The sequence below is a fragment of the Lepidothrix coronata genome, unplaced genomic scaffold (genome assembly GCF_001604755.1).
Source record: "Lepidothrix coronata isolate B3197 unplaced genomic scaffold, Lepidothrix_coronata-1.0 Scaffold272, whole genome shotgun sequence".
NCBI lineage: Eukaryota > Metazoa > Chordata > Aves > Passeriformes > Pipridae > Lepidothrix > Lepidothrix coronata.
The window spans coordinates 190,813-217,947 of NW_016690452.1; the positions used below are offsets into that span (position 1 = coordinate 190,813).

Below are 27,135 nucleotides of genomic sequence, written 5' to 3' on the forward strand. Positions count from 1 at the left end.
AGCGTAATGGAAGGTTTTATTTCAGCGTGCTGGGCGTCCCAAAGCCACTAGGGTCTAGAAGCACATGACTGGTTTGAAAACTGCGCCTTTTGTAGTTCTTTCGGTTACATATTCATTAAATGGCGCTTTTTACCTAAAAAGGTAATTTCTCCGACCAGGGAGGGGGTATTACCCTTCTTTTTGATTGATTGTGATGTACCCCCCTGGACCTGGTCCCGGGGGGTCCCCCTGTATACAATAGGCTGCTGCATGGCAGAAAAGATCTTTGTTTAGTTACATCTTTACTGTTTGTATTTTTCCCTATTCCCAGCCACAAAAGTTCCCTGGTGTGAGGTTCAGACAGAACCATTCACCTTACAACTCTGCGCCATACCTATTTTAATTAAAAAGAAAAAAAAGAACCCCTCTTTGGTTAATAAAAGCCCCTCCCCCCTTTTGCCTTTCTACTCAGTTCATTTGCTTGTAATAAAACCAGGTTATTTATTTCTCATATGAGGACATGCTGTTGACTGACATCCACTCACTGCTTTTTGGGGCCCCAGCTCTGTCTCTGCAAAGATCCTTTAGCCAGAGTTCTTTAGAGAAAACACAGAGGTCCTGAGCAGTGAGCTGTTCACACCTAAGCTCAGCCTGAGCTGACCATCTGCTCCCGGGGTGACCAAAAGCATTCTCACAGCACTGAACTGCAGCTGCTCCCGCACGGTGACACTGCTGGTGGCTTTCCACAGCACAGACTAGCACAGACAAAGAACTCTTGCCTGCGGGGTCGTGGATACACAAGCCTTAGAAAATTTCCCCCTTATGTCTTAAATTGATGCTGAGTGCTGACTCAGCATGAACTGGAATCTGTCAGAATGCAAACGAAATTTTGTCATGCAGAAGCCAGGATGATGCTATTAATTGCTCTTCCACGGCTTAAAAACAAACAACAGCAACAAAACCCACCCAAGTGACTCATTTACTGGAAGATAAAAATGGAACATCAGACTTTTAGGACTTTCTATCTTGAGAAACCTTGTGCCACTAATCATTAAGCTGAGGATACCCCAATGTTTCTGCTTCCCTGCTGCAGACAGAGGCATTTTGCTAGTGCCCTTAAGCCAGAAGAAAATTTACAAAGATGACTGTATGGACAACAGCAATTATCTACAGTGAACTCCAGGAGACCACACACACACACACACACACACACACACACATCCTAAAGAACATAAAGGCCATTTGGATTTAAATGTACCTGCACTTGCTAGAAATTACTGTATGTGCTGCATCTTTTCTGTGCATTTAATTTTCACATCTTCATTTGATGTTTCAGATGTTTAAAAACAGACATCTTGGATTTCCCTCTGGGAGTCTCAGCATATGGCTTCATGCCACTGGCAGTGCTCAAACAGCCTGGAGTGATTTTACCCCATTTTGAAGCCTTCTTGCAAGCAAAGAAAGGCACTGAAACTTCCCTGAGCTTCTCAAGCTAGAGCATACACACTATGGCAAACAATCCACAACAATGCACTTGATGCTGCCCAGAGAAAGTGGCACACTCCAAAGCACAGACAAAACAAGCTGCAGCCACCCCTTTTCCAAAGAGAGATTTCAAGGGCATTTTTTAAATGACAGTAGAGGCACCATTCTGGCAGGTATGGCAGCAGAGCTATTGCAGGAGCTCCGTCCTTCTCCCCATTCCTGCATGCCCACACATACGAGGTTATACCTGGACAGACACTCCATTTTCCAGAGATAAGGACAGCCAGGCACTGACAAGGTCAGGCAACATTCAACAGGAGGTACATTCAACTTCAGAAAACTCAGAAACAGCAGGTAGTGCCTGAATGAGGCCCCTCACAGCACAGCTGCTGAGACAAGTATTAAAGCAAAAGTTCAAGCTCCAGTGAGTTCTGTATTATCTCTCACAGAGAGAACACATTTCAAATCCTAAAGGAAGAAGAAATTAGATTTCTAAAGAAACAAGCAGGAAAGGAATCAGGAAGATTCCGTGAAGAGCTTGACTTGTGCAGGTAAAGAGACATCGTTCTTCATAACAGGCCTCAGGTTAAGAGAAACTCACAGAAACACAGACATCCTAATCTCCAAGGGTTGTGCAAGCTGGTGTGGCACCACAGGTCTCTCCTGCTCAATCCTTCTGTGCTTGCAGCTACAAGGTTCTGCAGAGGAGAATGATGGCTGGGCTGAGTATCCAGCTGGAGGTCTGTGTCACAGATCAGGTCTATCAATTCCTGCTTAAGGTTTTCTCTCTGCAGGGCTTCACAGTCAGAAGACTGGCCAGCACAGAGTTCCCAGCAAGGCAAGTCAAGCAAGAATCTGAAATGAAATCTGCTGGATTCACATTTCAAATTTTGTTGTCAAGAAAAAGTAGTACTGTACAAAGGCGCAGAAGAGCAGTGGTCTTCTCCATTGTCAAAACAAACAGTCCTCTGAAACCTGGAAAAGGCTGTAGTCCAAGGGCTGTAATACCTGCTTTCCAGAGTACAGGCCTTCTGGTGCTCACACATCCAAACAGAAAAAACAGTTTGATGCACTTGGTTGTTCTCCAAGCAGATGCACCTCCTTGACTGTGTGCCACCTCAGAAATTCCCATATTGATCCACACGGACTCACAGAATACCCAGAGGTTTCTTCAAGTCTAAGCAAGGCAGTCTGTCACAGCTCACTGAATCCCACAGTGGGGCTGGGAAAGTCAGAAATAAGTGAAACAACACATTCAAAACCCACCATGGCCAAAGCTATTGTCCCTTTATGAAAATAATATGCATCAGCAATTCCTATTTAGATTTTTCCAGCTTGCTGGGAGCATACCTGTCAGACTCCAGGCATACTTCCTAACCACTCAGAAGAAAATTCTCTTTCCTTGTTAAGAATTAGCTTTCCAAAGAAGCAGCTTGTTCAAAAGTGACAAAGAAATGATCAGCCTTTCAGAAGCTTCTTGGCTGCAGGTTGTCCATATAACAGAGTAAAGAACTGATGAATCAGAACTGCTGCAAGTCTGCAGCCATGCCACAATGCTAAGATGGTTTTAGAGAAAAAGAAAGTGGGCATAACTTGGCCATTATCACCTCCTATCTGCAAGACTCAGGTTGCACAGCCATCTCGGAAGCTCATGACAGCAAAGACAGCTTTTGAGTTTCCAAATAGACCTTGCTTTAGCAAAAATCTTTCAGGAAGAGTTTCAACTATTCAGAAATAGTTTAGGTTAGGATGACAGGGAATGGAACTATCAAGGACGGGCAGAGAATACCAAGTGCCCCAAAATATTCTCTTCCACTGGTTACCACGCGAAGAACGGGTGACCGAGGACTCCAGCTCAATTAGAGGGCTGCCAAACACCTTGCACGTGACACATCTGTTCCATACAATGGATCTTTATGAAGCAAAGGCAGAAGTAGAACAGTTTCACATGAAGAGCAGTTTTGCACATAAACTGCTGTTTTGCAGAACAGAAAGCATGCCAGTTCTGACCTAAAATCATTTCTTCCTACTAAGTTCAGAAATGGTGTAACAAATGAGAGCATCAGAGAAGCAGAAGGCCAGCCTGCAGGCAGGCAGTTTGCCCTGTTTCTCCCATACCATAAAGAACGAAAAGTGCATCTTCTGTTGCTATCAGGTGAAGGAGAAGATCGTACACAAAAAGAAATACACTAAGACAGTCTCTACAATGGTCTCAACAGTAACACTGAGAGAAGACATAAAACACACAGAGACATACAAGGAACTCAAGCCAGACGTGTATGTGGAGAGACAGACTGATGCCCACGGAAATACAAAGGTACAGGTGAGCAGGCTGGTTACAGGTGAGGTACAGTACCTAAGCCACTTTGCTTCATCTCAGAAGACTGCCTGGAATATGTGCTGAAGAGGCGATAACCTCCTGATTTGGAAGAAGATTCAGATAGCACCTGCAAAGACAGATGGTGTAATCAGTGTTGTGCTCCGAGTTACCCACTGCTCTTAAAAGCCTTTATACATCAATTGAAGGTACAGAAAGGTATGTCTCTTCCATAAAAACACCAGTTTCAAGAAGCACAAAGGTACTTATATGCTAAGATTGTGACAGTGAATGCTCAATTTTAATTTAAAGTTTGTGTTGGCTTGTGAAACAGTGGAGATTTGAAAAGTACAAAGGGACTCACGTAGTGAGCTACTTGTCTCCCAAGACTCTTGCTGGAATCACTGGAACATAGACTTCCACTTTAGCAGCAGGAAATCATATCCTGTTCAACTTAGCATGTTAAACATAGCCTATTACAAAAAGCCCCTGAGCGCTGCACACAAAGGTGACAACACTCAGCACTGGAAGCGAGCTAACAAATATCTCAAACCTTAACTCTGCTTTCACTGGTTCAGAAAACTGATGGCAAAAACGCCTGTGAAATCCCTCCAAAAGGAGGGACAATTCCAGAGCACTCTGAAGGTGACAGTCACGTGCTGACTGTGACACTGGCCTTGTGACATGGAACGGCCAGAAAGGGGAGAGGTTAGAATGGTAAAATCAATTTTGTTCCTCCAGCAGATCAGTGAATGGGACAGTTCTAAACTCTAACAGTTTCAACACTCTGGATGAACCCACTAGTGAGCAGGGACTCCTGATCAGCATGAGATCTCAGATGGGAGAGAAGAACGAGAAACACGGAGTTGCCTTTGTGAGAGGCAAAGGATGGAGCCTAAGGGAAGGCAGAGATGTCACCATAGCTAGGTGATGAGGTTGCATGTAATCTCATAGCTGGCTACACCAGTGCCTCTACAGAGCATGTAATGCAAACAATTCTTGTGTTTCTCAAGCATTTCTTTACTTGCTCTTCCTCATCAGTTCCTCTAGCCTGTGTTTCCCCCGTCCTTCCTCAATGGGGAGTTTTAGAGGTCTGCTTTCCACAACATCCTTCTTTACCTTCTGCAGATCCTTCCCCACATCAACTCAGACTCTAACATGTCAAAAGGAATGCCAGGAAACCAAAACCAAGCAAAAGGCCTTTGTTAGAACAAGGAAAGATGCCCACGGCATAGTTACCTCCATGGACCCCGTCTTCCGGTTCCTGATGAGCGGCGACCTTCGCTGGATGCTGACTGGCTCAGAGGGCTGTGGGGACTTCTGCTGAGCACGGTCTGGCTCATCACTGCCCTTTTTGGAGAGGTCCTCCAGGCTGCCTTGGTCAGCCTTCTTGTCCTCGTTCTGCCATAAGGAGACACTGATGCCTACAGGCACGCGGCCTTTGCCACAGCTGCCCTGCACCAGCTCCAGCTTCAGATCCTGCTGAGCTCTGGAGGACACCCGTGGCCCCACCAGCCCCTGACGAACCAGGACGGGGCAGGGACATGACCCACCAGCTGCCTGTGGGCAGGGGAGAGCGGCCAGCAAAGAACTCGCTGCAGTAGGGCCAGGCAGAGCAGAACAGCATGCAAGGGTCCCCTGGGGCCGGTGGCCCCTGCCCGGGTGTCTGCTCACCTCTGCCGAGGCCGGCCGAAAGCCAAATCCTGTGGGCACATTCCTGTCCTCCTCGCAGCCTTTGACACCAGGGCTGAAATGCAGCTCCACATGGAAACGCTCCTCTGAAGTGGGGTCCTGTGAACACACAGCACAGGGAATAGGTAAATAACCAAACCCGGTTTATCCTACCATCAGCACAGGCCAAGGTCCCACCCTGCCATGCCGGCCAGCACATTTCCCAGGCACATCTTTTGGAGGGAAAGCAGAAGCAACAAGAAACCACAAACAGAATGGCTTCAAGTTTGTCTCATCCAAAAGGACAGCCCTGATCAGCCCACAGCTGAGGCATTCAGACTGTTGTCATTTTGGAACAACAGCCGCAGAGGAGTAAAACAGAATTGGGCTCTATGTGTATATATATACACACCCCTAAACCCCAGCCCCTTACAACCCACTCCTGCTGTAAACCTGGCACATGGCAGGACAGGGGGAGACCGGGTCTCTCCTGGACCTTCAGTCAGGCTGTTCCAAGATTTAAATAACTGTCTCTAATATTAATTTTTCATTAAGCTTTTTTTAAGGAAGCCAGAGCTTTTACAGTATCTGGCACTAATGATGTAAAACCAAAAGTTTCACCATTTTGACTGACTGCCAGATCCACACCACTCCTGAGAGCTTGTCAGACTTTTTTTTTGACAAGCAGAACTTCCACCATTAGAAGCCCACACTAGCTCTGTGAATACAAGGCTCTAACTTTATAGGATGCGGGGAAGGGGCTTCTCCCCTCACCACTACAACCTCCTGCAGCATAGACCTGAGTCACAAGGTCTAGGGATCAGGATGTGCAGTTTGGTGCCATACCTACTTACAGTCACCATCATCAGCTCCCACATTCCAGATGTTTATTAAATGATTCTCTTTATTTCCTGAAGATACCAGTATACACTTCCCTAACTATACCAGCACACTTTTAAAATAAAAAAAAGTTTATGAATGTGGAATTTCTGGATATTTTCTAGAAATATTTCAAAAACACAGCCAAATATCACTTGCTTTTACTTATTTTTTCCTACTGTTCATTTGCAATCAACATTGAGAAGCAGCAAATAATTTTGCACTAGGAAATGCTTTAAACTAGTTGGTATTGATTACATAAGTTTGGTGTTACTGCTCAGGGTGACATTCTGCTTACATGTAACAAGCCTTAACCTGGGTCACTGCCTCCCGCTTAAAACCAAAAACTAGCAGTTGTGTTAATGATCCATCTGTCTTTGTTCACAAGTGTAGAGAGTTCAGGTTACAGACTTCCAGCTGAACTCATCTCTGGGGACTGTGCCTGGCGTCACGGCAGGAAGCATTTTATCCTACAGCTCTATCCCTCACCTTGTTGTTGTCCTCGTAGAGCATGATAACAATCTGGGTCATGTAGTTCAGCTCTGAGATAGCACTCAAATAGTCCATGGCTCTCTTCCACTGCTGGTCTTTGTTTTCCTGATATATACACATAAACAGTCGCATGGAGTAAGCAATAGCAGACACCTTGCAGCATTCAGTGAAATGGAACTGAGAGAGTTCCTCTCTCCACAAGGTAACAACATTGTCAAGACAAAACCACCTTGTTCAACTTGCATGAAGAGATGACCTTGCAATGAGGTGGGGTGCTTGCAGTGAGGAGCAGCTGCAGAGGGACAGTACAGCTGCCCACACTACCCATGTGCAGATCTGAGCTGCAAGCCCCTGTGCCTTGCTGACTCAGAGACAAGCAGAGCCCACAGCGGTTCCCAAACACAGCCATTCTCAAACAACAGAATGGACCACAGGGGATGACCTTGTGCTAAATAAGGGACAAAGTGAAATGCTTTTACCTGATGCTGAATGAAAAATCTAGAAACACACTTGGGCTCTGCACGGCAGGGAAGCCCACCCCTCACTGCCTCCCCACACTGCCAGAGAACAGTCACAAGTGAAGTGCCACACATGATGCTGCAGAGCATCTCACCACCTTAATGGACATGAACTGAACCCCCGTGGTAAAACAAACCCAGATGCAGCCCAATATCCCTGCACTGGCAACACGGCATCCTCAGACACCTGAGTCAGAGAATAAAGGAGCATCTTATTCAGTGAGTGATTCAGAGGTATTTGTCTGATCACTGTCTACAGATATGCTGAGCTGCCATAGACATCAGAAATCATGCCTGCTAAGCAAGCCCAAACTCATAAGGAGTTTCAGCCCATCCTTAAAAATAGGAAGATAAATCAGAGAGCCTCTCGAGAGACTGGAGCAGAGCTTTTCTCAGGGTCTGCATGCTGATTCCTTCAGGAAGCAGGTTATGAGAGAAAGTGAAGGGTGGGTGAATTAGTCCCCTGAAAATGTGTCATTCGCCTCTCTGATAGAGAGCATGGTCTGTGCATTTGCAACCTCAAGTCACTTCCTCTGTAAGCAAAGTGATTTTATTGATGTAGAATCGAGATAAAGACAATAAATAATAGGGCCAAGCTCTTGAAATAAAGAGTTGAAGGTAGCAGGAAGAGAGAAATTCCCTCATCTCCACTGCCTCATACTGCTATCCTCCTACACAAGTAAGTGGTCTGCTCACCTGAAACCAGCAGGACAGCTCTTGGAGAAAACATGTCTCTGTGCAAGCAAGACAGGCACTGAGGAAAAACAATGCTCCTCTGTGCCAGAAAGGCAGGAAGCTGCAGCATGCAAACACGGCAGAGATGGAGCTGGCCAGAGGCCACTGATGCACAGCATTTCTGGGAGAGCTGGCTCAAGGGGTAACCTACAAACATACACTGTCCACCTTGGAAAAGGCTACTGGAAAAAAGCAGGGAGGCTTACTCTGTGAGCATTGCTGGGACACTTACATCCAGGAGCCCCCCATAGCGGAAGATACTGAGCAGGGAGTGCACATGGCTCTCACTAGTGAAGTACAGCCGTGTCCGAACGTGGCGACCTGGTGACAGGACTCCTCTTGAGTACCTAAACCAAAATCAGCCCAGAGTTATTCAGTCTGCCAACGAATTGCCATCTATCACACAGCCACACTTCTGTATACTTAATGGAATGAGATAACCCCACACTGGGAAATGCCAAAGGCAGCAGGACAGAACAAACAGTAGGAGCATGGGGTACAGGAGCAGAAAGTCCTGAGACACACAGTAGGGCAGTGGCTCATCACACTACACTTGCCCCGTGCAGGGAAAGGGATGAGGCATCACCATCCAGCTACAAAGGGTAGAAGCTTCTGTGGCAGTGTGCTCCTGGTTGGCAGTCTCAATGTGCCTTTTCCATTTCTCTTCTAGTTCTAGGAGCACCAAAGTGCTTTCCTCTTGGAAGGTCCTTCAGTGTATGCTCAGTACCTCCTTCCACACCTATACGCTGTTGTGGCATGGGAACCACCCACTGCTCCATAGCTGCCCTCCCCACCAGCAGCAGCATGCAGCACAAGCCTTACAAAGGATGCAGTTTGTTGACAGACTCATCTTCATGGGTTCTCTGTAGGTCCAACTGGATCTTTTTAATGAGAGGAAGACAAAAGCCAATAGCAATCTCCAGTTTCTCCTCCTTATTAATCCCATATTCCTGCAGGAACAAAACAACAGATACCCTGAGCCCTGGTTCTTTGCCACATCCTCATGTGAAAGGCAGCTTGACTTCAACAGTCCTGCTTGCAGCACCACTGACTAAGCAAGGACAGGAAGAGAGATGCAACTTAGCATCTCTTGCCTTTTTTTCCCCACATATTTCAGAGGGTTCCAAGAACCCCGGTCATGTCTGGACATGACTGTCAGTATTCTCCCAACAGCTGAGAGGTGCAAGTACCATGAACGAACCTCCAATCTGTGACATGCAAACTTACACCCTGACCTGGCATAAGCATTAAAGCAACAACTGCTGTTGGCAAAGACAAAACCTGCAGTGCCATGCTGAAAACTGCATCTCACCAGCAACACTGAAAAACTTCAGAAGACCACTTCTGCTCTACAGGGGCGCAAGTGCAGCTGGACCTTGCTGGTAGAAGCTCATCCCATATAAATGAAACTTTGCAAGAAGCAAGTCAACTTTGCAAACTGTGCAAGTCCTAGTTTGACAAGAATAACAAACTTGTCAGAACTTCAACATAGAAATCTCTCTTCACCTTTACGACCTTGCATGTGAAGGATGGGATGTTGCAGCAGTGCACACGCAGCTCAGAGCTGTGCTGTGACACACCACAAGCTGCTGCGTCAGCTGCTCATTACTCTGACCCTGCCAGAATCCTCAACCATGAGCCCAGCCTTGCCACATTTTAAGTCATAAATGGTTTTGGCCTTATACAAACACTAAGATAGATCTGAGAAACACTCACTGTGATACACTGCCTTGGGGGTTAATGTGCAAGAGAACTGAGACAAAACATACAGGGAAAGGGTCAGAAACTGGTGCTACAGGCACTGTCACACAGGCTCTACCTGCGGTATGATCACATCTGCCAGGGCTTTGGAGAGCTTGAAGAGTTCAGCTGTGCCTTCCAGTTTGAGTGCACAGTTGTGCTGTACATCATACTTGATACAGTCATAGATATCAGGGATCTTGCTGATGTCATAGCGCCCGTTCTTCATGCGGAAATCTCGCTCCAGCTTAGTCCAGCGCTGCAGCATCAGTTCCAAAGTCTCACTGTGATACAGCTGCAGGTCTAAACAGCAGAGAACACCAAACCTGAAACAAATTCACATTCGAGAACCACAGAATCTCAGAACAATGACTATTGCTGCAGAGGTTTCAAGTGACAGCTATGACGGACTTCTCCCAGCACAGAAGGGCTCTGGTTATCATGTCACCCACACGAATCCTAGTCTGGAAAAGCCACTGGACCTGTTGCACAAAGTTTTAACCTGCAGCAACAAGCTACTTCTGAAATACTTGAGAAAAGTGAAACCATTTGCCTTCTTGCTTAGGTCTGCCATAAATCCTGTAGAATGTCCCCAAGATGCCTTTTTAAAACTCTTGCACTGTTATTGGGAAAGTTCCTAGAGATGAACAAATTGTGACTGAAAAATCTGCTGTTTACAGTCTCCAGAAAATGCCAGAAAAAAATAGGCATACCCCTCCACGCTATACTGCTGCTGTTTACATTCACTCTAAACCAGGATGCACACATAATTTCCTTTGCATTATAGCTCTCTTTAACCCTAGTTGAAAAGTGGAACAGGAGCCTTCTACGTCAATTGCACATAGAGAATTTCGCTTCAGAATTTCTTTACTACAAACAAACATAAGCCCTAGTGGTGTTTGGGAGCTCTGAAGATGTAACAGTAAATTAATCTGTTCCAGACCCTTTCCAGTTCTGATGGTCACCTGCAGATTTTGGGTCTTCCAGACGTTTTCGTATCTGGGAGGTGAGATTCTCAATCAAGGTGAACACCTGGTTACAGACCTCAACCGGGTTCTGGATAAAGGTCATGGAGTTGAGCAGAGAAGCGCTGCCTGTTGGTGCTAGCTGAAAGAAGATTCCAGCAGAGATTAGTTAGCGTCTTTACAAACTGGGATCACAAAATATCTGCCTCTTTGAGTTGTATTGCTTTCTGACTCGGGACAAAAGCTGTGCTCCTAGCTGAGCACAATAAGCTGGCCTATTCCTAGTAGTCAGGCATGTTTTAAAATCTTCCTCAGGACCAAATTCAGAGGGAGAAAACAACTCCTCCCATTAGATTGGACCTCCCTCCACCTGCAACATCCTCTCTTGTCTCACTTTGCTTCTATGCTTGAGCAGAAGGGCTTCATAGGCTTTTTAAGTAGTTCTTTGAGGTGATAAATATGTTCCTTAATGGATTTTGGTCCAGTAATCACATCTCAGAGTCTGGGAAAAACAGTATTTTCAGGGCTTGCTGGAGAAGCGGTTGCAAGCTTTCACAGCTATAGTGCTGGATGCAGCCCAAGCTCTGTACTCTGCAGCTACCAGACTCTGAGAGGACACACAAGGATTTGTATCCAAAAGGTCTGTCACACGTGCACAGAGCATGGATCTAGAATCCAACGAGGCAGACTCCCTACTCACAGCAGTTGGGATTGCTCTGGGCAGCCTGTGGGAAACCACAAGAACTCTTTTAGCACACTCACAAGAAAAAAATGCACTGGCACTCCTAAAGAGAGAGGAAGGCACCATGATGAATCTTGAAGGGGTCAGCAGAGCAACACTGAGGACTGTCACTCGAAGAAGAGCAGGGGCTATTCACCTGCCCACTTCTGTGCATATCCTGTAATTTTGACCAGAATTGATCTCAAACTAACCAAATACTGTTCACACACCACAGACTTAATATCAAACCACTACAGCAATGCTATTCTCCTTCCAGGTACAGGGAGCAATGAAGCCACACAAGTGCTTTACCTTTTCATAATCCTCTTCACAGAACTGAGCATCCTTCTGCATGATTTCATGCAGTCGTGCCTTCACTCTGTGCTGACAGCTGCTAAGGGAATCACTGTCACTGTCCAGCAGACCATTCATGTTGGCACTTTTCACCATTTGCACCAGGATGGGGGTCAGCTCTCCTTCCAGGGCCAGCAGACCCTAAAGCCACACAGGACAAGATTTCAGCTCCGTGCAACCCAAGCAACAAACATTTCTGGTTTCAGCCAATTTGAGTGAAATCTCAACTGTCCTTGAAGAGCAGTTTTACAGTAACAGCCCCTCCTGTCAGAGGTGACTCTGGCATGCTTCTAGAGCTGTTAAAGCAATAGACAGCTCTGCCTGCAGCAGCCCCAGATTTGTCCAGGCAAATGTAGAGCAGCCAACTCAGTTTGCTTGAAAATGTTGATACAGCAAAGGCTCTGAAGACCAGCTAAGGTCACCACAGGATTCCCCTTGGCTCAAGCTTTAGAAGCTTTAGCTGCAGATGAACCTGTCTTCTTCCCCACTCCACACTGCACCAGATATTCAACTACTTTTTTAAATCCATCAGGCAAGGAATAACCCCTATGGCTGGGCAGCCATCCCAGAAATACTCATTCCATAGGCAATGGTTTCATGTGCTCTAACACCAAACACCAGAAATACTCCATGCATAACTTCTTCTCCAGTCAGAGTCCTGTCCTGGACAGGACACTAAAGGTGACAGATGGGTGCAGCTGCACCAGATGTTCAGTCCTGCCCCATACACCTGCTATTAGCTCAGTGTACCCCAGTCCATGCAACACAGAGGGGGAAGATCCTAGGACAGCTCCTTCCTCGTCACCAGAGGTTTTCCTTTAGAAATGGCATATTTTAAGACTAACATAGCAGAACAAATGGATGCCCAAAAGAGAGGAAGGACCTTTGCAAAAGCTGCTGCTGTCATCTGAACTCGCCCCTCATCTGAGGCGTAGATCTTGAGATCATGGCGATAGGTGCTGTGCAGCCTGAGCAAGCCACAGCCAGGGAAACCAGCGTAATCACCTGGAACAGAGGACAACTCAAAATTTATATTCTGACACCTGCAAAACTATCAGCTGAATATACTGGTTTAGACAACAAACTTTATTGTAGTAACAAACTTATCTAGAGAATTAATCACTTTAATGTGCACTTAGGCTGCTTCAAGATCAACAGTTCTAGATATACATGAGGACTAGAAACATAATGAAGGCTTTGCTTAACTTGGGAAAGCTCATTTTGAGGGAAAAAGTGAGCATTCACCAGTCAAGTCTGATGCTGCCCAAATTCTGCAGCAAACCTCTCTAAGTAGTTTGTAAGAGTCCTGCTAGCCTGCATATTCCAGTGCAGAATAAAGATGTGGGGGGAAAAAAAAATCACTTCCTTCTGCTTGTTTTCTGCACAAGAGCAGGCCCTGCTGCCCTCAGAACTGCAGGCCAGGCTGTTCAGCAGGGAACAGTTTCCAAAGTAGATCCTGTACAGCTATAACAACCTTGTGGTACAAATTGCCAGGTTATTTCTGATGGCCGAGTCAGCCACAGGAGTCAGATCAATAACGGAGGAAAGCAATTCGTGCAGTTCTTGAGTCTGACCTTCAAAGACAGTGACTATTGGTGACTATTTGCTGCTGGTGCCTTGAATCCCAGGGTGATTCTGCACAGTACCCACTCACACTGCATGACATGACAGGGTACACTGGGAACACTGCTCCCAGCTCTGACCTCACAAATCAGAGAAACACCCTGACAGACAAGGACAGGCACTATCCAGAAGTCAGATGTATGTCTTGACAAAGCTGCTAGGTATTAAATGCTACTCAAGAACACAGCACTCTCATGGAGAGATGAATGACCACACAGAGCAGAAGTCTTCAAAGCCGTGGTTCCGAATGACTCTTATCTACACAAGGCAGTCACTTCCCTGTAGGAGGTTATAACATCAGTTAAGCATGACTTCTCTTTGTGAATCCATGCTGACTACTCACAGTCACTGGCCTTCATGTGCCCAGGAATGGTCTCCAGGATTAGCTGCTCCACTACCACCCCATGGACTGCGCTGAGGCTGACCCAGCTGCAGTTCCCTGGGCCCTCCTTCTTGGCATTTTTGAAGCTAGGAGTGATATTTCCTCTCCTCCAGTTCTCAGGTACATCCCCCAGTCCGTACAGACTTTCAAAGAGAATCTCGAGTGGCCTTGTAGGGACACCTGCCCACTCCCCCGGCACTGTGGGTGTAGCCTGTGAGGGCCCTTGGGCTCACATATGTCCAGCTTGCTTAAGTGTTCCCTGATCCAATCCTTTTCCACCAGGGGTAACTAACTCTTCCTTATTCCAGAAGGAAATCTTCTCCAATCCAGTTTAAATTTGCTCAATTAATTTGAAATGTAATTAATTAAATTGAATTAATTAAACATACAAGTCAAAGACAAGCAGTATCCAATACTGGGCTCACTGGGCCAATCCAGTAGCAGTGTATTAGTCCTGACTCAAAGGCAATCTCCAATCTCAGTCTTTTTTATTTTCATTTTTGGCTCTTGTTGATTTGTGTGCATACTTGATGTTTTTCAATGTCACAGAACTATGACGGAAATATATGGAGAAGCTTCCTATTCTCCTGTCTCAGGGCAGGATTATCTGTTTTCCAAGACAGATTTCCTCTGTTCTCTACATCTGACCTAAATTCCTTTTTAATAATCCATAAATTTTGTATCATATTTGCTGCGTCAGCCTGTATCTTATTAGAACAGCCTTTTTTTTTTTAATCCTGGCACATTATTTAAAGAAAGCTCTGACACACTGAAGTTTAACCACTGCAGCAGACCTCTCTGGACAGCTTACACATCTTTGGGTGCAAAATTATTTATTCCTGCCATGTCAACTCAAAAGAGCAAAACTAGTCCTAGAGGCCACACACAGCCACAGCCCGAGTAACCCTCACCTGGCTGGGCAGCCTGGCAGCCACAGGGCAGGACCAGAGGTACCTGTACAAAGCTCACCTTGGCCTCCAGGATACATGCAGCGAAAGGCTCGCCCCAGCTCCTCTGCCTGGACTCTTCCTGCTGGGGTCAGCTCTCCACCCCACTTAAGCACCAGAAGAAGGGAGGGGGAGGACTCTCGGCGAGCTTCTAGGAGACAAACAGGTACTCACTACATCAGATCTCATAGCTGAGCTTGCAGAGGGAGAGGAGGGGAGGAAGAAGAGGTTGTCATCAGCACCTCACAGAGTGTTCTCAACACAAGCCTGACCCAAAATCCCCAGGAACCAAACCAGAAAGGAGGAAATTTGGTCACTACTTTTTGAAGGTATAAGGTGACGTTCACAAAATTAGAAGCACAAGCCCTGTGGCACAAACCAGGGTGTACTGGTAACCACATTATGCATCACTCCAACCTTTCCTATTATGTGAGCAAAGATAAGACACGGGTCAGCAATTTTTGCTTGCATGTCCAGAGGCCTATACAAGTAGGGCAGCTGCATGCACATCTGAACTCCAGCCTTGAAGGTCAGGGTAGCAACATGAGGTTTCTTTACCTTCATCTTCACTTGCAGCTTTTGGATGTCCATGAGGCAGATAGGTCAACTGAACCTTACGGTTAATGCCAGAAAAATGCCCATACCTGTCACAAGGGAGAGGAGAAAAAAAACTGAAACAAGTCAATTCCACTCAGCTTTTGCCCAGAGGTCCCCAGGCTGCACACAGCTAAAGTACAGCACAGGCAAGAGACTTTCTGCTGCAACACCCATTGCCATGGAATATGAAGATTTTTGCCATCTCCCTGTGACTCAGCACACAGCCCCAGAAAAAGCCAAACAGGTCCCCCAAACGAAATTCAAAGATCCATTTACTTGCTCTTCGACCAAGAACACTCTGAGCTCTCATATCTCACTAGGGCTTTAATCTCTACCTATATATTTAACAAGTGAATTAATGAGATCACAACAAAAAACACTCTGCCAGATGCTTTGAGGATAACTAACCTCCAATGAGCAGAAAGAGCAGGGGAGGGAATCACAGCAAAAAATGCTCCTCTGTGCTCCAGAGACACAATCTGAACACAGACATCAGCTGTGTGTGCCACAGCGAGCTGCAGTTCTGAGAGAAACCCTGGTTTTGTTTCTAAGATGCCAACCATATTGTCTTTTATTTCAACTGTATAAAACCTGAAAGGACACAAACATCTTTTCATGTTTTCTGAGCTCCTTTTTGTTAAACTTTTGGCACCAGGACAACCTTATTTAAAACGAGATTTTTTCCAAATTTATCAAAATGCTTCATTATCAACGTGGTCCCTACAGAACTCCAGTTTCTCTCCTGCAGCAACAAAAGCTCAATTTTGTCTCAAGTTGTTTAGCCAAAGATCAGACACGCATAGGAAAAGAACCAGCAGGGGGCTTGATGTCAAGAAGAAAAGGTTAGGATCATGGTACCTTTCATGTACAGCTGCTAACAGGGGACAGAGGAGACCCCAGTCTGTGGGTGCCATCTGGCCAGGACACCAGCAGCACAGCTTGTTTCTGTATCACATGCTCTGAGGCAAACCCATGGTGCCCCGAGATAGGAACCCTTACATCTCCAAGACGCTCTTCAGCTGTTCCAGTTTGGATTTCCTCTCCTCAATTTCACAATCACTGTGGCTTCCCAGCTCCACCACGAGCTGCCGTGCAATGTCCAGCACTTCCTGTTGGAAAGCAGACAGCAATTCTGCCTCAGACTCACCACTGTACTCCTGTGAGGACTCCTTACAGCTTTACCTAGCATCAGGTCCACACAGACACTCCTCAGAGACACGTCATTTCATAAGACACAGCTCAGGCAGGACAAACTTTCACATGGCAGTTTGCTTCGTTCCCACCCTGTGCTCCAGTCCCGTTGAGAATTGAGCAGGTACCTCCAACTGCCCCACTCCCATCTGCCACCAGAGGCAACTGCAGCAGGTGGGCAAGCTGCATCAGGCCCTACATCCCCATCCCATAGTGTGCACATCAGCCCCGAGAAGTTTCCATTCTGCTCTCCTGCTGTCACCCAGCTGAGTGTGCACGGGGTGCAGAATGAGACAGGGAGCATCTGTGTGACAGACTATTGCCCTTTTGAGGGTTTTTATGGTCCCAAAGAATTGCCTTGCACCAGAATCTCTATTACCTGCATGTCCCACACAGTAACCCCAGAATGGATTTCCTCACCTGTAGCTGCTCTGGTTTCTTCAGTTTCAACTTCCCTGTCTTGTAACCATCATATTTCTCAAATAATTCAAAGAACCTGAACAGACAACAAAGAATGCTGATTCATTTTCTGCTGTTTCAGTGATACAAGGAACGTCATCCCTACATGTGCATTCAGTCTCTGTCCCTCAGGGAGAACCAGCAGCCTGTTGGCTCCTCCCTGTGTTTCAGAAATTCTGAAAAAACAAGAGGTTTTCAACATAGGACCAGGAAGCAGCCACTAGCTTTCAATTTAGTGGGGCACTTCCCTTTAGAGTACCTAGCAGACCTCCATTCTCCCTTTCCAGTGCTCACACAGAAGGTGCCAGGATCCTTATGGGGGAAGGGGGCTTTCTCAACTGGGCCGAAAGCATTTGCTTGGATGGAGTCAGAAAAAAGCTCTGCCTCCCACACACTCATCCCTCTGCTCCTGCTCCTGGTTCAGAGAACAGGCCCTCCTCCCTTTCCAGCAGCACAGCACCTTCTTGCCTTGGCTCTTACCGGGCATGCTTCACTTCCATCTTCATCTTCTGCTTTGGGGTGCGATCTCCGTGCCGGATGACTGCAATAACACAGCGAAGCTCCATCCTGGGAAAACATAAGGTACACCTGACCTATGTGCCCCTACGCTCCAAACTGCCACCAGGGAGTAATTTCCCATTTGTCTTTCAGTTCCATTCTTCTGACAGCTACTTTCCCCATCAGGGTCAGAAATTCTCTCAGACCAAAGCAGGCACAAGTGCCAAGGTTGCAGAAGCAGTCAGAGCTCTTCAGACCCTACCAGGTTGTCTGTTTTCATACATGTGTACAAGTATGCTGAGGATCATGAAGAAACTTTTGCCTTTGGTCTTTTAGCCTTCTGTGGTGGAAAACTAGTTAGGCAAAAGGTATGAAATGAGGGGCTGCCAAGTGTATGGGTAATGAGAGTATTTCAGCTAATTGTTTCCACCCATTTCACTGGCAGCTCAACATGTACTTTCTCTAAACTAGCAGCCAGCTACAGCAATGCCCTGATCTGTTTCCTGTTCTGATCAAGAATTTGGGCCCTCTGAAAGCCATGTGAGCAGTTTCTGTAATTTCTTCAGTGACTCCTTGTCTGTATTCAGCAAACCTACATGCTATGCCATGCCTTCTGTGTGCATGGGTAAGCTTTTCCACAGGCATTCCAGGCTTGTAAGCAGCACAGCAGCTGGAGGATGCTGTGCTGCTAGTGGTGTTGGGCCCTTGGACAGGGTTTGCACTTTGCCCCTCATGTAGCCATCACTGGCATTCTTTTGATAAGATTGTAGGTACTCACATAGTGCCTGAAGTTGTGGGGACAATGGGAATGTCTTCTGCCTCTGTTGGGATGGACCAGGGTATATGAAACTGGGGAGCCAATTCCCGCATGATTATATTTCTGGAAGAAATCAGAATACAACACTCACAAGAAATTCCATTCCCTTGGTTCTACACCTCCTCCTTAGCAGTCCAGCTGAAAGACTTGAAGAGAGACACAGAATTTCCCCTCACTTTCCTCGGAGAGACACCTATTACACTGTGCCCCCCAAAGGGGCACCAGTTTCCCTCACATCACCAATACTGTAAGTGGGCTTATCAAAGAAAAGTCCTGTAAGATATACCTAGCTGTAGAAAAAGACAGGACAGCTAATGCCAATGCAGGCAGGAACTCCAGGGGCTAAAATAATTAACCCATTCCTCCCAGAGCCTAGCTTTCACCTGCTGAACAAATGACCCAAATGAACCACCTGCAGACTTCTCCGACATACTGACTAGGACTCCATGTTCATTTTACTTTGCTGTGAATTACCTTACTCCCTTATCAAAATCCGAATTGTACATACCCGAGGATTTTGGCACAGTCATCATAATACTTCATGGAGTTCTTCACAAAGCTGAAGCCATTCACATCACAAACAAAAGAGTGGCCGTTGGCCCGCAGGAGGTCGAACCCGCACACGGTTTGCTGAAGGAAGAAGCAGAGGACACGGGACTTGGGCACACAGTGAGGGACCACCACCACAGTGGGGGACAGCAGCTGCCCTGCCAGTGGGGCACACACAGACCCACCCAATGCTGCCCAGTTCAGCCCTGCTGGTGCTGCAGCCATCCTCCACTCTGTGCCCACCTCACGAGCCTCCAAGAAGTGTGAACACGTGCCGTAGCCATGAAGGGCCAGGCCCCTCACAGGAACCTTTTCACCCCCATTGCTGTCCAAAGGCTCAACCCACAAACACCCAGATGAAGCCAACCCAGAACATCCCAGAGCTCTAGAGGCCTAAAACAGAGCAGCTCCTGCATCTCCTGCTCTTCCTTCCAAATCCAACCATCTTGAACCAGACTGATAAGCACAGACAAGAAGTGGTGCAGGCAAAGATACCCATCATGTGGAAAAGGCTACAAGGTTGAAAGGAGCCCAAATCTGCATCAGCAAAACTACATGGGCTACTGATTACAGTGAGGCAGGAACAAGGAGCCAGTGCTTCTTCTGCTGACATTGCTGAACACGTCATGGAACCATACCTAGACTCACACACACTCTCTACCCACATGTAAAATAAAACATAAATCTGCACCAGAGCCAGATAAAAAAGCAAAAAAGAAAAAAGAAAAGTACCAAAACACCACAGAAAAATATAAAAAATTTTCACATAAACAAAAGCAGGAAATAGCAAAGGTAGGATGAGCACAGGTCAGATGGAGAGCAGCGTGCTCAAGATCCAATATTAAACGCTCAGATGTATGTGGGACACCAAGCATCTGCCAGCATAGAGGGCATTTGCTGCAGGCCTCCTGCCTTCCCAGTCACCTCTGCTCAGCAGGACCAGCAGCTGGCATCAGGGATGGAGGACTGCCATGCCTGAGACACGCCAGGGTGACAAGTTTTAACACTGACCCAGACATGGATCAGACACTCACGGAGTCCTGCTTGCACATGAAAGAAAATACAGACCTTGAAGGCTACACAGACTTTACGGGCAACGAGTTTCTCCATGGCAGTCAGCATGACTGGGTAACGGATTTCCTTCCCTTCGCTGTCCCGTTCCACTTTCCCATCCAAAGCGGGGGATTTGCGAGCCTCTGCATGGGCATAGTCCGGCCCAACAGTGTACACCTGGAAGAGACAGAGTTAAACCTGACACAGGCACCTAGACTAACTGCACCTTCCAGAAGGTATTTCTGATGCAGACACAGAGAAGGAGTTCAGATGGTCTCACACATACCTTCTGGTGTGACCTACAGAGCACACACTCCCCGCTCTGGGGCCCAAGCTGCGCAGTCAGCACCTCACAGCTTAAACACACACTCCAGAGCCTAAGAAGGACTAAGCAGGACTCCCCAGCCTTCAGCTCTCACAGGCCTGGAGAAGGAAGGAGCTGTTCCAGGCCTTCCCTTACCTTTACATCAGTGCCATCTGTAGGCATGAACTCCTCATAAATGTAGGAGCCTGTCTTCCTCACACTGCTCTCTGGTGAGTATACGCTGCTCCGGCTGCCAATCTGAGAGTACAGAATAAACACCTCAGGGGAGAACACCAGGCTCCCTTTTTTAGATGGAACAACAAAATTAAGAAGTTTCATTCCACACGTACAGAATTAGTGGAATTAGTGGAGAATTAGCCTCTCAGAACCCCCAGCTGTTACAGCACACTTTTTTTTACTAGAGGACAAAGAGACTGCAAAACATGGGCAGTAAGTATGTTATTTTCCAGGCTTTAAAGAGGAGAAAAGCTATTACAAACCATTAGGTTGACTCCAATCACTTCAATGATACGTAACAAAAAAAACAGTGGACAAAGACATAAGAAAGGAGCCTAATAGGCAAATTAAAAGAAACGATGACAGGTGATAATCCAACCCATTTAACTCCCTTCTACAATGGGGACTGATCTTATCAACATCAAAGATAATGTTTTCATAAGGCTTTAGATACAATCTAAAGATACAGGCATGCCTGTATCTTACCTAAGGGAACAATCATTTTAGAATTATTAACGGCAGATGCATAACTGATTAGAAAAAAGATACATCACAGATACAACTGTTCACTGGCAAAATGGGAGAAGTAAGTAAGGGCAGATTTATTGTGGAATCTAGGAATAAATACTGCCTTTATCACATGTGCAAGCTATACTTAGCTGAGAAGGGCAGGAATAATGTTAAAGGACAGGAAGAGAATTTTTTTTAAAAAATCATCTTGATAAACCCAAGAAGTGATCTGGAAAAAGCAACATGCAATTCAGAAAGGACCACAGTGCTCCATGACTGCTCAAAATGGGACTCAGGTCACACAGAGGATGGGGAAGGTGAACTCAGCACTACCAGTAAAATACGTCCTTCTGTGATTCCCAGGTATATGGGGTTGAACAAAAAGTTCTAAGAAGGTCTAGACTTCCATAACACAAAACCTTTATTTCCCCTTCACTTGCCCTAACACTCCTTGCTGAAGCCATGTGGGTCTCAGACCCACAGATCTGTTGGTTTCAACACCAGCTCTGGGGACCCCTCCTCACCTTACGGAAGAGCCGCTGGCTGCCCCCACCTGCTGATGTCGGGTAGTAAATATACACATTGTGGTCTTCGGCACTGACTGGCTTCTCTACAAATGGCTTTGGGAAAACAGCTCCGTTCACCTCCACATGGTCCTCTCCTTCCACCAAGTTGCACTCTGAAGACAGAGCACAGCAGCAGCACATCAGGAAAGGTGGGACAGCCCTAGTGCAGAGCCACAGCCCCTTCCCAACCTATCAGCCAGTTTTGCTGTTGGGACCTTTATTCACAAAAAAACCCTCCAGACTTGTGAGTCAGGCCTCTTTGAGGTGACTACCAGTGCCTGTTCTCTGGAGAGTATGTTAAATAGCACAGCCTGGGGAAATGGCTTTCAGTAGAGCCTGGACACTGACCTTCTGGTCTGTCAGGGTCTCGATTGAGCACAGCATAGCGAGGCAGGTCTATTCCCTCTTCTTGAAGGATTCGATACACTTCACGCCTGTAGAGGACAGACACAGCGTCAGAAGAGTCTAGAAGGTCCTCAGTACATGTCAATGGGGAGACTTCCTTCCCACTGATGACAAACAAAGTCAAATGAATACAAAAAAGCCTCAAGACAAAGTGCAAACACTTCTCAGCTCATGCTCTCTGGACGAGACCTACGGGCTATGGGGTTTGCCTCAGACCTATTCCAGACGCGGATGCCCCAGAGTAAATCTCTACCCGGCCTAAGCATGGGTGCTCAATTATTAGCATATGCTCAAAGCATAGCAGCACACCCAGTACACGCTACCTGCCCAGACCTGCCCTCCTGCAGAGCGCCCTGTCATGCCAAGCTGCCCAGTGCCTAAGCCAAGAAGAGGCAGCAGAGCCTTCTTTCATCCTGTGTCTTTCACTAGTTACAGCTTGGGGTGCCTGCCAGCAACCATGTAACTACGCTCACCACCCCAAAGACAGGGCAGGAGGTTTGGGGTCTGTAGGAGCCCTACCCACACACAGCCAAAACAGCCTGGGTGTAACAGCTGAAGTACGTGGCTGCTGGTGGCCTCTAACAACAGATGACTGAGAAGCCTCAAGTGTCTGACCAACACATCTTCCACACAATCTGACTTGGCCTTGCTCCTAATTTCTGACTCAGAGGCCCATCTTACCACTTGGCTCTTCTGCTCAAAAACTACCTTTTTTCTTTAGTTGTGGCAGCCTTGTTCTGTGAGAACTCTTCCACTTCCTACTTCCCATCCATTCTTTACAAGACATTTGCACCAGAAAATGAAATATGCCAAGTCTCAATAGTTTTACCCTCAGAGCTATTCCCCTTCATGCTTTGGAGGAGCAACCCCAAAAAGCCACAGCTAAGATCTCCTTCCTCCCACCTCACTCATTTGCTTGTGGCCAGGAAGATGAATTCTGCGCAGTGTGCTGAGAAGAATCAGACAGAGGAAGAGGGAAGGGGCTTTAGTGGCTTGGATACCCACCTGTCCTGGATATAATACTGCATATCAAGGTCATTGATCAGAAATGGCTTGCACAGCTTGGCATAAGCAACCGCCTTATCCAGGGGGAATCCTGAAATACAGGGCGGGGACAGAGGGGAAGGCTGAGAGCAAGCTCCCTTGCCCACAATTCAAGCAGGCTAAGGCCTGCTACAGATGTGTTACCTTTGGAGTGGAAGGATATCAGACAGTCACAAGGGGGCCAGTTCTCCACCGGTTCGTTCAGAATAACATCTTCCCCCATGATCACCACTGTGATGTACTCAAACTTGCACAGACGCTCTAGAATCTGTGTCATGGGCTTTGACTTGGACTTTTTGGTCATGGCACAGATTCCCACCACAATCTGCCGTTCTGGTGGCTAAGGGAAGACAGATATCAGTTTAGTAAAATTTAATATAACACTGAATAGTGGCCAAAAGCAGTTGGGAGCTGGAGATCATTCTCATATTCCTGGAGGTTACAGAAAAGAATAAATGTTTCTCTTCTGCAGAGACACCTTTGCCCTTTTCACAGGTCCCAGAGTTTTTCTCAAAAATTTTCCTGGTGAAACAGAAAGGTTTACAGGAGTGTCAGTTTTAAGTTTCTAGGACAAAGAAATCCACTATTGTCCCTGAATCAGACCTGCAAGCGAAAATGCTGATTTTCTGAGTCAGCACGACAACAGTAATGTGCCTTGTCAGAAATGCCACTGCCACAGCTGTGCCTCACAGCCAGAGCTGTGTCCCCTGCAGTCCCAACTGCCTGCAGCTCAGCAGTAACCACACACAACCTGGCTGAGACACAGGGATTCTGCACAAGTGCTCCAACCCAGAACGCTGGGACCTCCTTACCGACTCCTCCTCTTCATCATCTTCAAAGAAATCGGTTTCGTCTGTCTTCATGTTTGATCCCAGAAATTCTGTCTCATCATCTCTGGAACCAACAACAAACCTGGGAGTGGAGTTCTCTCCCTCACTGGAGGTCGTCAGGGACGACATTGCAGCTTTGGTGGCCAACCATCCCGCTCTGGAATGACAGCGTGCAAAAGGGAGAGAGAAGTCAGATGCAGGGTGATCCTGGGACTGGCTGCATGACGGATACAGGTGATGGTGGGGAGGGCAGGGACTGATCTGGCATGAGGGAGCCCAGGGATGGTGCTGCCCAACACAAAAGGAGGGAGCAGGAGGAGACCCTCAGTGTGGGAGGGGATCCAGAATTCTGTATCATTTTAGACAGGCAGCTCCATTTTGCAATCAACCCCCTTGCACTGGAACAGTGTCACCACCAGCACTGAAATCATGTAACCCTTACAGTGATGCATGCTCCAGACGCTGCCAAATCGTGGATAGGGACAAGGGACACTCTCACAGGCTCATATGCCCGAAGACATCAACTGGGACTCCAGAAGTCAGGATAAAGCTCAGGACAGTGACAGTGACTTTCCAATCGCCAATTTTCATCCTTTCAGCTCAAGAAGACCTACAGTAACAGAGAGATCAGTTTGAGAGGTGCAGGAGTTTGCAGGGAGGAGGGAAAAGGAAGAAGTGACAACTCTGTGGCAGAGAAAGAGGACACAGAGGAAGCATCAGCAACAGTCTGGATTGCAGGTCAGGGTGTCTGAGTTTGCAAGCTGGCTCTGATTCACTACATGGCCGAATCACAGAATCACAGAATATGCTGAGTTAGAAGGGACCGATCAGGATCATCGAGTCCAACTCCCAGCCCTGTGCAGGTCACCCCAACAATTCTACCATGTACTGAGAGCATTGTCCAGACACTCTTTGAGCTCTGTCAGCCTTAGGGCCATGACCTGGGTAGCCCATTCCAGTGCATGACCACCCTCTGGGTTTAAAATCTTTTCCTGATATCCAACCTAAACCTCCCCTGACACAGCTCCAGCCGTTCCCTTGAGTCCTGTTACTAAGTCTTCATGAGAGTGAAGAGATCAGTACCCGCCCCTCAGCTGCCCCTCGGGAGGGTGTCAGACCCCAGCAAGGTCTGACCTCAGTCTCCTCCAGGCTGAACAAACCAAGTGCCCTCAGCAGCTCCTCATAAGGCTTCCCCTCCAGACCCTTCCACATCCTTGTGGTCCTCCTTGGATGCTCTCCAATAGCTTAATGTTTTTTTTATATTGTGGTGTCCAAAACTGCCCCCAAAACTCAAAATGCTCCGCATCAGTGCAGAGCAGAGCAGGACAATCACCTCTTTTGACTGGCTGGCAAATACATGCTATGAGTTAGAAATGCCAGGAAAGGAGCATGTCCTGCACTGTCACCTACAGTAGCAGCACTGCCTGCCGCAGAAGGGACAGAGTCTGAACACACTGTTCCCCTGACCTGTACACGTCAAGGACACAGCTGTTCACCTCTGACCAGAGCTGCACCCACACAGGTGTGAAGTGGGTGCCTTTCACTGTGTTTTTCCCAACTATAAAGTGGCCAAAAGTATTCCTCCTGCGTAAGTGCAACCTTGAGGACAGGACACTGTGAACACCTCATGTTATTAAGTACTTCCTAAAAACGGACATGAGACACTCTCTGCAGCTGCTTCTCGTGTTCTCACATGATTTCCAGACTAAGAGTTACTGTATTTCCTCCTCTTTTGTGATGCATTCCCTCACAGCCAGGATACTGCAGAAGACCAAACTGCCACATACAGCTGTCAGTTCCCAGTCCTCTGGCAGCAACAGGAGGCACACCCCAAGGCCATCAGCCTGCTACCAGCACAGCATCGAGGCAGGTGAGAATCCCCTCACCAGGAACAGGAGCAGAAGATTGTCTTAATCCACCTGAGCAGGGTGGGAACACGCAAAAGAAACACACAGAACAATCCATCTGTATGTGAAATCCCCTTGGAAGTCAGGGCAGAATAATACAGACCTCCAGGCAGAAAGGCAGAGTGCTCCCAGAAAGGGCAGGAGATGTAACACGTAAGTGCTCAGAGAAAGTGCTGGAGCAGAAGTACCTCAGACAAGCACCTGCAGTCGCACCACCAGGCGCTAGTTGGACACAAACCCATCAGATGTCATGTCAGATCCACTGGGGGAGCTGACGCCAACCCAACAGGAACCAGAGGGGGACACAACAAGCCTGGACTTTGTACCTACCACACCAAGGACGATCTCCTCCACCTAACTCCCAACTGATGCCCGTGCACCAGGCCCAGTGCTGCTGCTTCCACAAAAGCCTCAAGACACAGCACACCCCTGGCACAGAAGTGACCCAATCAGAGAGAGTTAGAGCTGTAACTCACCATCAGTGCTCGCTGCTGATTGGAGTAACAGTGCTGGCAGACCAGGCTATAAAGACATTTACTGTGTCCTCCATATAGGCCTTCTATCTCCACAGGAGGACAAGAGTACAATTCCCAACATGCTCAGGAACCATCTTCATCCCTATGCCCTGCTGCCTCAGCATGCCAGTGCAGAACGAGTCCTTAGCAAGTACACTATCAGCTTGATGGCTGATGATTTAATGAAGAGAAGCAAACCACGCAAGAGGAGGAGGGTTATTTTCTCCAATCCCTTACTCTCCCCTCCCTCCTGGAAAAAAACAGATCAAGCAGCAGGGAAACCTTTGCCCTAAGAACTAAGATAGCAACAACTTCTCTACACTCCTGCTCCTATTCCAGAAGAAAAGCCTCTTCTTTGCTCTATAGCTGTGTCTCAAGGTCATGACACACCATACTCAAAGCAGGTAAAAACTCAGAGCCTCACTGAAGCTGACAGTTACTGATATCTGTGGCATTAACAGGGAAAGCTTCATGATCTCAGGTGTGGGTAGGGGGAGAGGGTTAACCAAAAACCTTTTTCAAGTTTTTCTTAAAAGAAGATACTTTACCTGACTAGATTTATACCAAGTGACTACACTCTTGATGAAACAGAACTTTTAGCTACAGGCATAACTACAGCATTGAAAACTCAGACTGCTGTTCTTGAACGGACACAGGCAAGTGGAGCTCTATTCTGGTATCGAAGGACAGTAAGAGGAGGTTTGCCCACAACACCTGAGCCAGCTCTAGTGCTGAGCTGTCATGGGGTTCATGCGCCAGGATGGTGGCAATTGCCCTTACACAACCCTTACAGGGTCTTGAGTGTCACCCAGCCCACACCTCATCACACCCAGAGCTACAAGAGG

At 47.1% G+C, this 27,135-nt stretch overlaps 1 protein-coding gene across 11 annotated transcripts in view; it reads right to left on the reverse strand.

Moving 5' to 3' along the window:
* Positions 1-27,135, reverse strand: part of PPIP5K1 (diphosphoinositol pentakisphosphate kinase 1) — a 47,652-nt gene that overhangs the window by 17,331 nt on the left and 3,186 nt on the right. For 7 of the 11 annotated variants that reach the window (XM_017836184.1, XM_017836193.1, XM_017836192.1 and 4 more), the window contains exons 2-26: positions 24,311-24,478; positions 23,851-24,025; positions 23,183-23,378; positions 23,000-23,090; positions 21,938-22,023; positions 21,548-21,702; positions 20,433-20,534; positions 19,988-20,149; positions 18,879-19,000; positions 18,332-18,433; positions 17,536-17,622; positions 17,017-17,092; positions 16,405-16,514; positions 15,367-15,452; positions 14,831-14,959; positions 12,740-12,861; positions 11,815-11,997; positions 10,782-10,923; positions 9,896-10,119; positions 8,899-9,026; positions 8,309-8,423; positions 6,821-6,928; positions 5,456-5,572; positions 5,021-5,182; positions 3,821-3,911 (exon numbers count right to left, since the gene is read on the reverse strand). In XM_017836184.1, coding sequence (XP_017691673.1) covers positions 3,821-3,911; positions 5,021-5,182; positions 5,456-5,572; positions 6,821-6,928; positions 8,309-8,423; positions 8,899-9,026; positions 9,896-10,119; positions 10,782-10,923; positions 11,815-11,997; positions 12,740-12,861; positions 14,831-14,959; positions 15,367-15,452; positions 16,405-16,514; positions 17,017-17,092; positions 17,536-17,622; positions 18,332-18,433; positions 18,879-19,000; positions 19,988-20,149; positions 20,433-20,534; positions 21,548-21,702; positions 21,938-22,023; positions 23,000-23,090; positions 23,183-23,378; positions 23,851-23,997 — 3,043 coding nt within the window. In that variant the 5' untranslated portion in view covers positions 23,998-24,025; positions 24,311-24,478. The remainder of the gene's footprint in view (positions 1-3,820; positions 3,912-5,020; positions 5,183-5,455; positions 5,573-6,820; positions 6,929-8,308; positions 8,424-8,898; positions 9,027-9,895; positions 10,120-10,781; positions 10,924-11,814; positions 11,998-12,739; positions 12,862-14,830; positions 14,960-15,366; positions 15,453-16,404; positions 16,515-17,016; positions 17,093-17,535; positions 17,623-18,331; positions 18,434-18,878; positions 19,001-19,987; positions 20,150-20,432; positions 20,535-21,547; positions 21,703-21,937; positions 22,024-22,999; positions 23,091-23,182; positions 23,379-23,850; positions 24,026-24,310; positions 24,479-27,135) is intronic. The other 4 variants (XM_017836194.1, XM_017836187.1, XM_017836185.1 and 1 more) reach the window with 2 other exon arrangements.